Source organism: Fusarium flagelliforme (assembly GCF_020744385.1).
Source record: "Fusarium flagelliforme strain FIESC 12 MPI-CAGE-AA-0113 chromosome Unknown B0J16scaffold_2, whole genome shotgun sequence".
Classification (NCBI taxonomy): domain Eukaryota; kingdom Fungi; phylum Ascomycota; class Sordariomycetes; order Hypocreales; family Nectriaceae; genus Fusarium; species Fusarium flagelliforme.
Window position 1 is genome coordinate 4,710,684 of NW_025763504.1, and position 16,832 is coordinate 4,727,515.

The 16,832-nt window shown below is 49.3% G+C and overlaps 3 protein-coding genes across 3 annotated transcripts; 1 reads left to right on the forward strand and 2 right to left on the reverse strand.

Moving 5' to 3' along the window:
- Window positions 1–1,004: 1,004 nt before the first annotated feature.
- On the reverse strand, window positions 1,005–4,003 carry B0J16DRAFT_395249 (uncharacterized protein; the record flags this gene model as incomplete). Its single annotated transcript, XM_046132181.1, has 2 exons — window positions 1,005–3,775; window positions 3,857–4,003. 2 exons carry the CDS (start codon window positions 4,001–4,003, stop codon window positions 1,247–1,249), a joined length of 2,676 nt encoding a protein of 891 aa, XP_045987176.1. The 3' UTR covers window positions 1,005–1,246.
- A 314-nt stretch (window positions 4,004–4,317) lies between these two features.
- B0J16DRAFT_74660 (uncharacterized protein) lies at window positions 4,318–8,186 on the forward strand. Its single transcript, XM_046134420.1, has 2 exons — window positions 4,318–4,494; window positions 4,556–8,186. The coding sequence occupies exon 2, from the start codon at window positions 4,570–4,572 to the stop codon at window positions 8,047–8,049; it is 3,480 nt and encodes a 1,159-aa protein (XP_045987177.1). The 5' UTR covers window positions 4,318–4,494; window positions 4,556–4,569; the 3' UTR covers window positions 8,050–8,186.
- A 220-nt stretch (window positions 8,187–8,406) lies between these two features.
- Window positions 8,407–9,066, reverse strand: B0J16DRAFT_316935 (uncharacterized protein; the record flags this gene model as incomplete). Its single annotated transcript, XM_046125345.1, has 1 exon — window positions 8,407–9,066. The coding sequence occupies one exon, from the start codon at window positions 9,064–9,066 to the stop codon at window positions 8,407–8,409; it is 660 nt and encodes a 219-aa protein (XP_045987178.1).
- Window positions 9,067–16,832: the final 7,766 nt, after the last annotated feature.

Genomic DNA, 16,832 nt, shown 5'->3' on the forward strand with positions numbered 1-16,832 from the left:
TTCTGTCTCCATTCTTGTTCTATGTCATGTACAGCATACTTGCTTGCATTGCTTACAGTATGCCTTTCCTCTTCTTCCCCACTGCACTTGAACCCATCCTCGGCTCACTGCAGCCTTCATCTCTCCCAAAGGAACCAAGCCTCGTTGTTTGTTTGGAAGCTCGGCTCTGTGCATTAGCCACCACGACTTGCATGCCGGCAAGTCTTCCGCGACAGCTTTGACCACCAAACAGGCTGTGCTCGTAAAATGGTCTTGAAGAAACGATCTCGACTTCGTAGCGTGCTGTTGCCTATGAGACTCCCCATCAACTCTGACGCTGATCCAATGTCATACTTTTTATTCTTCTATTGAGGCTCTGCCATCGACTGTCATGTACTTTTGACATTTGATAAGACGCAGTGACTCACCATGCAAGATCAATACGTCACTCTCCGATGAGCCTAAAAACATGCAACTCTTGATCAACTACCACGTCTGTATTGTGCTTAGTACTGTGCAGTGCGCATTCATATGCTGCACGTAACCGCAGTACAGACCTGATCAGTGGGCTTGTTGCCTTCTCATCACGGCATCTTGACCTCTCGGTGTACCATGATAGGCCGTCTCATTGCGTGGCCCGTCGCAATGTTCCGAGACCATCAAATGTTTTCAATTGTCGGTGTTCAGAATCTGCCGATGCCTTATGGAAAAGCGAATTATCATCGCATTATATGTCACGCAGTAACCGATTGCTTGCAGTATTGGTTGCACACCTATCTGTGAAGCCGACATTGGATCCTCCAATCTTTTAAAACGCCTCTTTTTATTTTCTTCTAACTCTGACATAACATTGATGAATTGACAAATGCAGCTAACAACTCCTCCATACTGAGCTGGCATTATCGCTGTAAATAAGAGACATCCTATACTAAATGCTCATCAACATGTGATTCTAATTAACACTCCCACACACACCCTCTGCTCTCACTCTGACATGCGCCGTGTGTAGCCGATCTCTATCGCCTTTGATACCGCCCCGCGTCCTTTGAAGCTTTACCACAGTCGCTGGGCGTAAATTCGCCTCGCATCTTCCAATCCCCATCGGATGCCAAGCCCAACGGCTAGTCTCGTTGGTGTCGGATTGAATACCACGACTTTCAGCCGCATGGCGTGTGGTATCGCAGGCCGGCAACGTGCTTACAGGTGAAAGCCTGAGTAGCGTAAATCTTTTGGTTGCCTTTTGGGAAAACTCCCTGTTCTTCGAGCTTTAGATTGCTAGCTTCTCTAGCGAGTATTCTTCCACCTTCTGACTGATCAGATGGCCTGTCTCTCGCGTGCTGCGCTGCACCACCTCTCCACCTGACACCACCTTGCTCTTGCTAGGGAGTTGCTTCGTCTTGAAACCGAGAGGAAGCAGTCGAGACTCCTTGCCCTCCAGCTTCATGGAAACTGGCGCGTTTGTGTTCCGTACTGGCCGTCCAGCACCGCTCTTCTGCACAGCTTGTCCGTATCGGAGTGTCTCGCTAACCCAGCTGTTAAGAATTACAGCCTCCTCGAGACCTTCGAGGGCGACCCTCACTTCGTTTCTCAGCCCTGTCAGTAGGTCGCCGGTCTCGGACTTGTCACTCAAGATCGCATCGTTCAACAACCATCCTCCGGCGCCAATAGCGTCGACGCACCGACTGATAAGGTCTGTAAGTAGAGCGATCACACCGTCCGGAGGCGGATCGCCGCCTTCAGTATCAAAGGTTGTCGTGTCGAGATACTTGGTTACCCATGCTCCACGGCAAAGCTCAATTCGGAGTGTGTGGATTAAAGAGAGGATCTCCTCTGTCTTGAGTGTAGCTCGCATTGCCTTGACTGTATTCACTGCCGGCAAACGCCAGAGTTTAGCGAAGGCCAACGTGAGTCCTCGCCCACGGCTACTGCTGTCGTCTCCAAGGTAGTACTCAGTGATGGCAAGATCCCGCTCAAGATCGTCGAGGTCCATGTCGTAATTTTCAGCCCCGTCATGTGCCTCATTTTGTAAAAGCTTGGTAGTAGCCGCCTTCTTGGAATCAGGAATGGCGCCAAGGTTGAGCATCAGAGCTCGGATGGCAAGGAGCAGCTCCAACTCGCCGAGTGGTGTAGCCTGGAGATAGTTCAACACCAACGTCATTGATGGATCAGCATCGGTCAAGCTTGTTAGGAGGTCCTCGACAATGGCTTTGCTGTCAAGAGCTCCTACGTCGAACTCGTCTTTGAAAGCAGCCTTCAAGTTGGAGAGGGTCAGGTGTCCAGCAACAACGAGGTAAGACGTAACGTTTGTGTCGGGTAGGATGAGCTGCAGCTTGGGTCGTGCTTCCGCAGCTTCAGTCATTGACATGGAAAAGGTCCGCCCAATAGCATACAAAACCCAACGCCGGTCAACAACGGCATATGACGATCCTCCTGTCAACCAGTCCCACTCGGGAAGTTCTTGGGAGTCCTTGTCGTCGTTGCTTTCGGCGGCGCGTCGCAGGCCCACATGGAAACGGCTACGCAACAACTGTTCCCATTCACCAAGATCGCCCTTGGAAAGATGTTCGTCGGCTACCTCAAGCTCTTTGCGGAGCTTGGCCATATACTTCTCTGTCATCGAGCCAGGAACGTACTTGGAGAATTCTGCTGCAAGCTTATCTGATTTAATCCTCTTAGCAGGAATCTCAGTGGCAGCTCCGCGACCAATAGAGTCGATCAGAAGACCCTGCTTGCGTCGCTTGCCGTGGCTCCTAGGAGGTTCGATCTGGATTGATACAAGAACGTTATCTACCAGAGCAACAACCAATTCCTGGCTTCTCAAATAACTGATCAAGTGGCATGATTGGGGCTTCTCTCCTTCAGAGAAAACCTCCGACAGATCAAGGGGTGCATTGGCATGAACCGAGCGATACTGGTGATTGTAAAGGCCGATAGACTCGAGTGAGCATGATAGGACGAATGGTCGGGACAGGCGAGCGAAAGAGGTTGCATTGTCCATTTGGACGACCGACTTAAGCTTCGGGACTGGTGTAGTCAGGTCGTAAATGCTGAGAGACCCTTCCTGCAGCTGCAAGAGCAATGCGGCTTGTACGTCGACCTGGTAGGTGGATTTGTCAGTGCCACGAGGGGATGGGGCACCGACAGGAGCAATCTCGAGAGGCGACAGCTTCTGAATGTCCGAGGGAGTTGAACAAGCGCTCGAGGCTACAGCGACAATGACTGAGTGCCGGCTCTCCTGTCCTTGGCTCAGGGTTTTCGACACAAGAGCAACCAGCTCTGGCTCGAAATTGGGGGTCTTGGGCAGCGCACTGAAAATCTCGGGCTTGTCCTTGAAGATTCCTTCGCGGAACTCGGCGAGTGTACCTGAGGTGATATAGTCCACTTCGAAGTTTTCGATCTGGGTCGCGACAGCGTCCTGCACGGCTGTTTTCGATGACGAAGTCCACTGGATCGCAAGGGTCTCGGAGGAGAGTGAAACGAACTCTCCATTCTGGCAAACGGCGATCACGTCGCCGACACTTGCAGTCTCGGATACACTAGAAGCGCAAGTGATGTACTGAACAGATGAAGTCTTGAGAGTGGGAGAGGCAGTCGTGGTAGAGATTGTCTTGCCATCGTGTTGCACAACGTCCTTGAAGAGTGTGATCTTTTGGCCGGTAGAGTCGCGGGTTGAGATGTATGTGTATCGAGAAACATCGTTGTTGCCTGATCGTCGGATTCTAACAGAGTAAGGAGCGCAAGTAAATGATTCTTGAGGTGGGATAGGATACGAGGTGATCAAGTTGGAAGCTGGAACCTGTACATTGTTAGTGATATTTGAGATGACTCCCAATAGTAGAACATACGTCGTAAATACTGGCAGTCTCTCCGTCTACACCAACAACCAATTCTGTCCTCTTCTCTTCTTCTGACCATCGCGCAAACCGTAGACTTCTCGAGCAACGATGCGACCTTCAGTATGGTCCAAAGGACGAGGAAGAGTCGCCAGCACAAAAGGCTTATGTATTCTGTACTCGGAGGCCATGGCGACTGCGGTACTGTGTTTCTGGGATATAACACAGACTCCAAAGGAAACGGTTCTGTAAGTCGAATATTTCGACCTGCAATTTTCCTTTGGCGATCGATAAGTAAAGCTTCACAAAAAAAAAAGTTGGAGCGGACCGAAACAAATTCCGGTGGTGGGGCGAGGAGTTGTCTTGGACCCACCAGGACCTGCCCCCCGAACAGATGCACTGAACCTAATCCCTGACGTAGAGCAAAGGCACGTACTTTAGCGCGTGAAGACGCGTTCAGTGGTCACCACTTTAACGCGAACCCATGGTCAACCTCTTTAAACGTCTAATATCCACGGGCAACGCTTTCGGTTCCCTTTTACCAAGACAAGTACACTTCATATTGGAGTCTTTCGTTTTCTGTTTCTATAATTCCCTTGTCACATCCTTGTTCTCCTCTTTTTAACCAACTCTCGCTTTTAAAATTGTATTCGTGAAATGGTGGTTGGACTCTCAACTTAAGGTACATAAACCCTTAACGTTCCATGACCGTTAGCTTTTCATGCTTACAGATACGCCTGCAGTCTTTCGCGCATCAATGGGATCCATCTTGGTCGAAAGGATGGCCCAAGAAGGCATTAGGGAGCCAGAGGTAAAGAAAGTTCATCCTTTCTTTACTAAAGGCCCTGCCTCCGAAATAGTTATCTCCGATTCCTCTACGAGCAATGGAACTCCTCACGACGACATCCAGCTAGAATCGGAAGGACAGAACGGAAGGAAACGAAGGAAGACCGAAACACCTCTCCCCCAGGATGAGTCTGAACCGAAGAAACAACGGCGAACACGCCAGACCCAAGGGCACGCAACTTCTGGCAACGCGACAATCGAGCAGAGCCTTGGCCTGAAGCCTGTTGGCTCCGTTGCTGGTGGTACTTCGACTCCCTCGACAAACAACTCCCTTGCCAACTCTATCGAGAGTGATACGAATTCGATTACCGCCAAACCTTCGAGCCTCCCCAATACCGATACCAACGCCAACACAGCAAAGATTATGAAATTGAACTTGAGGACTGGGACATTGAGGTCTCCACCTAGGACCAGACCAAAATATGCCCCTTCCCGAATAGTGTGCTTGAAATACGGACATGACGATTCCAGTCGCAAAGAGCTGGGCGACAAGATCTCCCAAATCATGGATGGCAAGATCTTATTCCCTCCAACCCCGCCGAAGAAACGAGGAAAGAAGTCGAAGGAAACCCCTACCACCCAGGATGCTTCAAAGACTAAGACCACACATCCGCTCTTTATGGGGAAGGCAAAGCAGGTTATGAAGGTGGAGGAAGCTGCTGTCGAGAAACGCTCGCCTTCGACGCGTCAAGTAGTCTCAATGTCCACGCCAATGTCTCCGAAAAAGGCACGAAATCCCTTCGCAGTGAACAAACAGGCGCCGCGGTTTGGAGCCAGAACAGGCGTCATGAAAGTCCCTGGTGCTATGCAGCCTCTTTGGCCTGCTAAGGGGATGGCTCACGTTCGAGGCTTTGACGTTGAACTTGAGCCGACAGCATCGCTCTCTGACGAGCACATGAGTAAGAAGTCCAAGGGCTCTACTGTAACGGTAAATCCTGAAGAGTCTGTCTTGGATCGATTTCGCTCCAGCATGGATTTTACGGCTATTTATGATTTGCTTCCCAGGAATGATGACCGTTTTGAACCGGTGCCCGAGGAGCTGCGTAAACCTTCCCGGCACTTCGAAAGTGGTCGAAAACTCCAGCAACGCATCCGCTCAGAATTACGAACATTACGACATGCTGCTGTCCAGGACGACGACGACTTAGCTGACAATATCACTGTGCATACAAGAAACACACATCCTGCAATTCACCGTCTACATCAATCACTTGAGACAAATCTCTCCGCATACGACCGATCAACATGCGAATCATTAGCTTGGACACACAAATACGCTCCAACCACGGCGTCGGAAATTCTACAGGGTGGCAAGGAAGCTCTCCTACTCAAAGAGTGGCTGCAAACACTCCAAGTCCAATCTGTAATTTCGGCAGGCCAAGATAATCTTACAGCCAAGAAGAAGGCGAAGCCCAAGGCAGCCCCGAAAAAGAAGAGGAAGAAAGATGACTTGGATGACTTTATCGTCAGCAGCGAAGAGGAGGCAAATGAAATGGGAGAGGTTTCTGAAAATGAGGATGACTGGGCACCTACTGGCTCAGGCCTGCTGAGGAAGACAGTTGTTCGAAATGGTGACATGGCAAAGGGAGCCAAGGACCAAGAACGCCTGACAAATGCCGTCGTTATCAGTGGCCCCCATGGGTGTGGTAAGACAGCAACTGTCTACGCTATAGCCAAAGAATTGGGCTTCGAGATCTTCGAAATCCATCCTGGAAGCCGGCGAAGCGGTAAAGATATCCTAGAGAAGGTTGGCGATATGACGCGCAATCATCTCGTTCAGCAACATCGCACACAGGACGACTCTAAAATCACAGAACAGGATGAGGTGGCGCGCGACGTAAAGGCTGGAAAACAGGGCACAATGACCAGCTTCTTCCAGAAGAAGACAGCCTCCAAACCAACGATCAAGAAGTCTATTGAAGAAAAGCAGGCAGAGACGACAAAGGCCAGTTCGACTAAGAGTCAGAAACAGTCATTGATTCTACTGGAGGAGGTGGATATTCTATACGAAGAAGATAAGCAGTTCTGGGCGACATTGACGAGCATGATGGCGCAATCGAAACGACCGTTTATCCTGACTTGCAACGACGAAAAGTTGGTGCCGCTTCAGACTCTCAACCTTCATGGCATTTTCCGTTTCTCGCCCCCGCCTACCGATCTTGCTGTCGACCTTTGCCTTCTAACAGCAGCTAACGAGGGTCACATTTTACGACGCACAGCGGTCGAAGCATTGTACAAGTCTCGCAAACACGATCTCAGGGCTTCGCTAACAGAGCTCAACTACTGGTGCCAAATTGGAGTTGGGGATCGCAAGGGAGGAAACGATTGGTTCTACCTGCGATGGCCTAAGGGATCTGATTTAGATGAGAACGGGGACGTGGTACGAGTGTTGAGCGAAGAGACTTATTGCAAGGGTTTGGGCTGGATCGGTCGAGATCTGATAGCTACTTGTCCCGACCCAATGAAGTCTGAGGAAGAAGCATTGAAGCAGTCATGGGACTCTTGGGCACTTGACATGGGTGACTGGGATAACTCGTTGAACTTGCATTCATGGGCGGATGGTATATCTCATACCGTCTCAAAACAAAGCAAGAGGCTCGAGGCGCTGACGATTATGGATGAGTTCTACACTTCAATGGGCGATGCAGATTTGCTATCAAGCGGCACGTTGGGCATCAATCTTCAGGAAACGATAGATCCAGAACTGCCTGAAATTCCAGTCAAGATGCGGGATGATTTCATACTCGGGCGTCGACTTCTTGAGGCAGACCCTAAGACCTTGTATTCATCGCCTAGCGTTGACCTTTCCTTCACTGTCAAATCCCTGGCCAGACAGACACTTTTCGATATTTCACTGGAACTCGATACGACCGCCACCCCTCTTCTCGAGCCGTTAACGGAGGAGCGAGTCGTCCAGTCTCTTGATCACTCGTTTGAGCCTCAGATCCGGCCCATGGATCGCATGGACCTAGCTCATGCATTCGACCCTATTGCTATAAACGAAAAGACAACCTACGCCAGTTATCTTGACCCATCAGTGTTCGACCGGACCACAGCACTCATTGTTTTAGATGTGGCGCCATGGGTCCGCGGGATCGTGGAGTTTGACAACACCCTGATGCAAGAGCGGCTCAAGTTGAGTAACCTACTAAGCGAAGGCGGCACACGAAAGAGGATGCGCACCACACGCAGTGCATACTCGGCCATGGAAGGAGGCGAGAGGAGGACAACCCGCCGTGAGAGGTATTTTGGAGATACTCTCAACGCAGTCTTTGTAAGACACACCGCTGGTGAAGGCTGGAGGGAGGCTGTACAGAGTGCAGCACCACAAGAGGTGACGGGGGAATCGCCTGGCAGTGCTCCGTCATCTCCGGGGACAAGCGATATATGATGGGTTATGTGGTATATACGGAATGCGTAGTGATTTAGGAGGTTCTCATGATGAGCAGGTATACAGGACGGCAACTGTGGTTTTCGAGCGGAGTTTGGGTATGATAGCATAACATAGAACCACCATGAACGAGTATTACAATACACTCAAGATATATATTAAAAATTCGCTTGTGCATGTGCTTATCGAAATGCCAGTGTGTTTGTAAAGAAATGATTAACGCAATCGCCAGTCCGCCCAGATCCTATGCCAGTTCGCCGCCAGTAGGTCAAAATAAACCACCCCATTTCCCACTTAACATAAATAAAGATCATATCAACGTAAATACATCGTAAGTTTCTCATCTCCATCAGTGTATCACCACTGAGGAGGATAAGGAGCAGGCTGAGCAACAGTCCTTCTGCGTTCGGCAGGATAGAAAGACTGCTCCTGAACATAATAGTCATCAGGAGGATAAGGTATCCGTTCAGCATGATGACGTATCCTTACGTGCTCCTGCGGCATCCTCTCATAGCCTTGAGGCCGTCTACGGCTGACCTCTTCTTGGTAGACAACATCACCATGCCGTCTTGTAGTGCGTTCATACACACGCTCAGCATTCTCAGGTGAGCGACGACGGCGTGTTGGTTTCCTGTGATGCTTGGCAGAAGAATGCTCCCAGTCTTCATGGTCGCCGTGCAGAACGCCCTTTGGCCAGACCTTATGGGCTATCACGGTAGCAACGCCAATTCCTGCTAGCAGACCAGCAGTGGTTTTGAAAAGACCATGATGATGGTGGTGGTCATCGCTACGCTTCTTGCGGCGAGATGGCGATTGTGAACTTGAGCGTGAAGAGGACCGTCCCCGAGATTTCGAACGTGAGACTGGTCGTGAAGAAGGAGGTTTGCTACCTCGAGGTCGACCACGAGAAGGAGAAGGTGTTCGAGTTCTAGATGATGGCGTAGGAATTGGTGAAGGACTTGGCGATGGTCTCCGGTTGATAGAACTGCGCCTCTCGAACGAGCCAGAGCGCTGCATCTTGGCCAAGACTCGCTAGTGTATCGAAAGAAGTGCAGTTACAACTCTGCTGAAGTTTCGAAGGTTTGATTATATGGGATTCAATTTGTGGCCCAATTCCTTCTGTTTTTAATGCCCGATTGGGTTTCGTTTTCAGGTCTTCGGCAATCTGAGGCTAAAGTGGAGGGAAAATATTTTGTTGAACAAGGACCAGGACTGTAAAGAATCAGTCCTCGGCCAGGGCGATTTCTCACGAGGAATTCGAATGGCCAGACCCACGAATTAGTTGAAAAACCAATTATCTGTTCTGGCAGACAGGATAATGAGCTTGACTAAGAACAGGGATGTCCTAGTTGAAGGTATGACGTAGGAAATAAACGGGAACACCGCGGAGATATCACAATGAGGAAGATTTGGTGTTGAGAACAGATTATGAATTCACTCAGACTCGACGTCTAAGGAACCGCGGTTGGGAGGAATATGTTGGGAACAACGAGCGGTTTATGAATACGGGTTTCAGTCAGTGGCTTGGACAAGTCTGTGTATGTAGATCTCTCAGACTCAACGTTGCTCCTAACTTAGAAACCGCTTAACTTAGCTAACTTATGCGGGGAGAATACGGGGAGCCAAATCAAGTCCTGATTGTCCCTCTGATGGAATACGCATGTAACCTTTAGACTTCCGGAACTCATCTCCTCAGTTCCAACAGGGCGAGAAGGATTTCATACGGTTAATTCGGAATCAAAGAGGCCTCTTCTCTGTATCTATCCGTCCAAGCCTCGACATCAACGTACCAATCTATGTAAAAAAGACCCTGGTAGGCCCAGACCCAGTACAGTACCAGAACCCTTACCCTGGCCTGTATCAAGACGTCACACACCAGGTTTCCACTTAATGGAGTTCATGCCGAAGACCCGACCTTGAGGGGAAAAATACAGGAACGTGAAACTGGATACTCTGTACCCCCAATCGCATCGTCTTGAAGACCAACAAATCACAAGATGGGACGAATGTCACAGACACAAGTACAGGGACAAGGACAAGCAACTAATTAGGCGGTAATATGCAGATTGATGAGCTGGCAGTAATAAACACAATACAATACACTTACTCTGCCTTATTACAATTGTCTTGTAGTATATATCATTTCAGTATGTCTCTGTGTGAGCCTGTTGCAAGGCGGACATGTAACACGTGCTACGGGTTCCTACATCTCATCAAGGCATGCATCGCCCAGTTTCTCTGTCTCTGTCTCTTAAATGTCGTTGGAGATGGTTATATAGAGCACCGGAACAAACCACCCTGGGTTTTGATTTACTTGATCACCTCCTGCGAGACAGCCATGTTGAGACTTGTGCCACTAACAGATAACTTGACACGATTTCAGTCACACTCATCCAGGCACCAATGCCAAATTCAGGTCTGCGATCATTTGGACAAATGGTACGAAATAGGACATCCTACTTGTATCTCAATACATCGCAGGGCTATCTTCGCTCGTCTTCCGAGACACTGACATTCGACCACCAACAACTAAGGTTGTCTTTTGAAGACCAAGCCAGATCGTACGAACACATAGAGCTATCTGAGTGGTACCTGGCTAGAAAAAGGCTGGACTCATTACCTTTGCTATATCACTCATCGATAAATCAGGCCATCTTATTACTCGAGTTGCGAACAAATACCGTTTTGGTTAACCGTGCCAGTCATCTTTCTTAAAAGCTCCCGACTGGCTCCCGACTCGAAAGTTGCCGACGAGCTGGCTTCCAAGGTTTTCCTTGTGTAGAAACGACTCAAAAGACATTATTGTCTTGCTTTGGGCACGGCCAATCGACATCATGTTTGGCCATGTGTTCATGTTCCTATCCGGTAGGGCTTTCCTCTTTTCGCAGGAGATACTCGTAGGATAGCTTCAACATATCCAGTTCTCGCTTGTACGCAACACTTATCGCCTCGGGGAAATATGATATGCTTCTTGGGGGGTCGGGTCACGGCTGGGGGGTTCTTCATCCTATGACAGCTGGTGAAGATATTCCCCCTGTCAACTTCAGAAGCCCAGCCTCGGGGCGCTTGTATAAGCTGTTCGTGATGTTCGTTTTGTTATTCTTCGAATATGGTTTGGTATTGAAGACAGTAAACAATATGAAGCGACGCAGCTCGCCATTGGCTTCAAATGCTCGGCTATGGATATAGCTTCTTGAGCGGGTTTATGGTATCGTATCTGGGTCGAAGCGATAGATTGCAGTGTCGTCCGGGTGATAACGCTTGCTGCGATGTGAGTAGATAGATTGACAGGCGTTTGGGATGAATGCAACATTGGTACTTTTCAGCTCAAACCACTAAACAGACGGTCAATATGCAAATATACGCAGGTTACCTCACATATAAAATCATAGGTGTCTGGCTCTTCATGGAATACTCATGCAGCCTGCGTCCACTTCATATCCATCCGTGAATATCTGCACCAAAATTCCGTCTGGGCATGTAGACATAGGTGCACTATGATGTGGAAGTCGTCAACAAGAGGCAGCCGGCGAGATTTTTACACGATGGCAACCCCAGGCTGCAGCAGCCGGGTGACGGTTCTCCCATTCGCTATGCCCTTGCAGCCAGGCTTCAGGGTATACATTTGTTAGTACCTTTGTGCTGACAGAATTATCCAATGGTCACCCCAAGGATTTCGATCTGGAATGAAGAAGACATCCTTTCTCCTTTCGTCGCATACATATGCATGAGGGGCATACGCAATCCGGCGTCTATTGAAGTCAAAAGCTATCAAAGCCTCAACACCGCCATCCTCTCGGCAAGCCACTTGGCTTAGTCAAGGACTACTATGTATATGCAGTCAGATAATCCCATGATCCGAGCCAAGGCGAACCGAAACAAGTACACAAAGCAAAAGAAGATAATGAAACACAACCGTATCGGTTGCGTGGCTCCCAAAGGCATGAAATAAGTTGAAGATCGGTCGCTGACTTGATGTTGTAAATTCTCAGACACGGATATGCACTCATCCAGCACGAGACTTGAGAGGAGGAGGAGTCCTGCACAACGAGCGGCAATCTCTTCGATGACGAGGTCTCATGATGAGGGGGCGGCCTGAAATGAGCACGTTCCGATATTGCGAGTCGTGCGTTGCATGCATATGTTGTTTTAGAAACATACGCACGCGAGACAACAAAGATAATCCTGCATCCGCATCAGCATTAACCCTGACCTGACCTGACCTGGCTAAGTTAAGCAAGCCCAAGCTCAAGCCTGATCTCAGTTCAGCTCGGGACGAGACAGTACTACTGAATGTGAAGGCAGGGTGCGCCCCACAGACAGAGCAAATCAAAAGTTCAGGGCTCATAGAGAAAAGAACAGAGTGAATTCTGCCACCGTCTGCCACCCAACAAAACATGATTCAAGGGGGGGCGTAAAACCTAGACGTGATCAGATCAGAATAGATCAGCGACAAAGGGAGGTAAAAGGAAGAGAAAGGGCCCCGGATCATGGCGTCAGTCTCCCCGTCTAACGCCGGCTAAACGCGCCGCGCGTTAAGTGCTTGCATGGGCCTCCCTCCCTCCTCAGACTTCTTCTTGACTTGAATGCAGAGTGCAGACTGACTCCCTTGGGAACCACGGAGACTTGCCTCAACTCCCTTTGTATGGGTAGAGTTAGCCAAGGCAACAGTTGCGGCCAACTGTAGAAGTCTGCCAATCTCAAGTTTTGAAGAGGGGTCGACATGGCTTTAAACGCCCTTGTTCATCTAGCCAAGGGTGGCTTGGACAAGGATGACCACATGTTGGTATTAGCACGAGTTGTGTCGATTCTATCTATCACTACTCCGTATCAGGCTGATGACTTCGCTGATCGTCACTTCGTTATTCCATCGTTGAACAAAACATGGGCCTGAAACTCAAGATGCAAAGTCATATCGAGGGCGAGGGGGAGGGGCATCATGACCAGTTGAACCTCCAAGACTTTGTGTCTTCCGATTGGGTCACTGATGAAATGGCCAGGGTTATCCGACAACCATGTTACCTACCCTGTGGTAGCGAGCATGATATTCGTCGGTTCTTAACCGCCAAAGCTGATACTGATGCATGTTTCTACATCGTTCCAGCTACGATGGAGCTGCCAGTTCACACTTTTCAGTAATCCCCCCCTATAATATGGTTTAAACCAACCCCCATTGTCAAAATCATGCAAAGGGCGAGCCTAAGCTGCGAGGCTGATGATGTTTCAATGCCAATGTGAAAGATTAAATCGCCATATCACGATGGACACCGTGCCGATTGAAATGAGTGTCAACATGAAGAGGCCATGGGCCACCAACAGGCTTCCGATATCGCCACCCGGCGATTGTAAATGTGTTGTTGTAAATTTGCTATTTCGTCCCATACATAGTAACAAGTCAAACCCGTGCACCAGTGATCTGAGTATTCAAGCGGACAACGCCAAGACGGCGCAAAAGGTAGCGTCCGAGCCAGATCAGTGCCGTTTTTGACCACCAAGAGATTGATGTCAATCAATAGTGAAGCAGGGACGAGCCACCCTGGAAATTTTATCTCGGTCATGTACGTAGGACGGCACGACGACTTACAGCCCATCAGAAGACAACTGATGGGGGCTGTAAGCGTGGGATTTCGCCCAGGCCTGGACATCCCTGCATCACAAATTCCTCACACTTGAATCAGTATCGCGCATGTCCAAGGGCGTGGGCGCCGAGTGGGTGAGTGATATAGGCTACATGGCCTGAGAGCATGTGGATTGCTATCAAAGGTAAAGTGTCAAGTGGATCAGACTTGTCTCTCCACGCTGAACCAAAAGCTCGCATCACGGAACACGATGCTGGTATTAGCTTGGCCTCGTTATTCGGCTGAACAAGGGGTCAAGAGAAACCCTGTTCTTACGAATTCCGAGTCACTTGTTGATCCATTGGAAGAGCCATCTTTATTTCGTTACGAGGTGTGATTATCCCTCCATGCCATGCTACCTATTGATATAGGCAAACCTCCGGACTGGTGTCCATCCAAGAATTGGGTGTTTTGTGAAATGCTTCTCCGCCCCAAACAGCTGCAATCTGCCTCGAGTGGCTTCGATCGACCAACCGTGCATCATCACTCATCGACATTTGGCCTTTATTAGGCCCATCATTAATGGGGTTGGGCCGCAGATAAAGATGGCGGAACTAGCCCAGCCAGATTAAAAGACTCTCATTTGAGGCCCAGTGGTTGGTTCTGATAGCAGCGAGGATTAAGCACTACAGTATGTATACCTTGGGACCGTGAAAGTTGTGTCGGTAAACTTAAGGGGAGTAAATGAACCAATGGAAGCTCAACATGCGACGCTACCAACCGGTTGGTGCACCATGAAACGACCTGTTTTGTACATACATTTGATGAGTGATCTCTGAAGCGGACAACGAGACCAAGGTATCGGGATATGGGGAGGCATTTATGTTAATAACCGCACAAAGGCTGGCCCCATTTGCGTACTGGCGAGCCACCAAGAGCTGCGCGTGCGACCTGCGGGTGTGATCATTCAATCAGTGCCCGACAAGTTGAAATGCCGTATCGTAGCAATGGTGTGATTGAATGCCGTAGACGTGTGGATGCATATTCGGGGCGAATTTTGTAGCCGTGGGCGGACGGATTACATGCCTAATGAAGTGATTTGCTTTGGGACATTCTTTGTCTGCAATAAAGCTTATGGTGTCACACGGCTTCGCGGCCCATATGGAATTCGCAAGGTAGTCAACTTTTCGACTGTGGAAGCGCCAGGACGGCACCCGGACCAGCGATGTCTAGTGGTGAGAAGTTGTGGCAGTCGTTAAATAGTGCCCAGGTCGCTAATATCGTCAGGTTAGACGGCGCCTTAATCCGGTGTTTGATGGTAAATATGTGGCTGGCGGGAATAGAACATTAGCCTTTGAAGTCGATTAACGCCTCTTTGGGTTGGTCCAAAGACGTGAAGCTTACCTAGGAAGTTCTCAGGTCCAAATAATGGTATCTGTTGACGATTGGGTAATACAAAGACAAGTGTAATTAGTTGGCAAAAGCCCTTGGTTGCTGTCTCAAAGCATGATCTTTTGTGACAGTTAGATTACCTTGTGAGACTCAGCAGAAGGACCGCATAACCAAGCCTTCAGCATCCACATCAAGCTCCTTGCCAACTGTTTGCACCGCTGATGGCGGAGCACATGAGGCTGGCGTATATCAAAATGTGTATCCGAAGATGCTGGTCGCTCAATTGTAGTTGTAGTTGGGGTTTGGCTAGAATGGCATGTCTTCAACCCCACCCCTCCAATACGAACAAATGCTCACCAGCAGCCAACAGCAGCAAGGCCGGGGAACCGACATTATTAGCATATGTCATCGAGGCCTGCGGTCGACGACGACGATGGCGGATGCAGCGGAGAGGAAGGAGCAGCGGACCAGCCAAGCCTGGTATAGACATCAGGGATCGAGCGCCCTTGTCTGTCGCTTGCCTTCTGTTGAGTACAGGTGAAGCAAGCAAAGCAAATGCACAGTAACAAAGCAAAACAGGCCAAACCCAAGTCAGAACCACTGCCCGGGACCCCACCATATTTGCATTGGCGGTGCGTCTGTGTTCTGGGTTTGCCACAAGCTCTGCAAGCTTTCCAAAGTTGATATAACTGTGGCATGTGATTGGCTTCCATGTTCAACACGAACTAGGAGGCTCTCTTTGAAATTCGGTCCAATTCTTGGATGTAACAGGCTTGGCCGAGAGCCTCTCTGTGCGGGTGACAATCAAATTGTTTCACACCGCAGGATTTGATGCAAGAATGGACCTAAAGATGACGATGTCTGGACTATCATCCCAAGAGCATTTGTAATGAGTTCCAAGTGGGCTTGAGATACCTAGTCATGGTGGGCCACCTTGGGGTAATGATTCGAGAGTGAGAAAAAGAAGACCGACTGGGGGTTAACAAACAGATGGGGGTTTGATGGAGGATGGAATGTCCAGGTACCTTAGTAGGTTTAGTGGACTACGGTACAGTACAGCGGGCTGCTAGGGATGGTTAGACGGAAACCAACGACACAAGTGGGAAAGTGCCGGTGTCTTGGATTTGATGTTTCCTTCCATGTTCACATTGAGAATTGCAACTGCAAATGCGTTGACCAATTACAGCAACTTCAGTTCAGATGAGATGAGCCCCCGTTCCTTCCAGTTTCCATACTTACCCAGCCAGGGATTCCAGACTCTCCAGGGAAGGTAGCAACACCGTCTGCTTGCCTTCCTCATCGGCCTGACATGGGTTCTCAATGTCGATCTCTAAAGGGTTGACGCATACCAAAATCCAATAGTTCTTCTTACACCGACTGCCAACGATTCCTCTGTTTATTATATGCTTGCTTGCCCACGCTAGGCCGAAGGTACCTGCGGATAGTTATGCATCAAATGTCGCTGCAGAATTGAACTCGAGGGGCAGGATCGACCAATTCTCAACTCCGGTCCCTACTACCTTCTCTAGTTGCTTGGCTTAGCGGTCTCATGGTCGCCTTCCCTCGGGTCCTAGAGTTCAAGGAGACGACCTGGACTTGAGAGAGATTTGTGATATAATACATTATTTCTTTCTTGTGGGCGAACACGATTGACTGATTCGTGTATCCCCTTTATTAAGAATGGGACTGGGAAACGGGTGCTGGGTTATAATCACCCATACCTATCAAAACCTGCATCTATTTTTGTAGAATAAATACAGAACGTTTATCGAGCGAGTCCCTGAGCTTATTCAGGTAGGGTGCTTCTAAGGGAACGGGGGGTCGTTCCTGTGA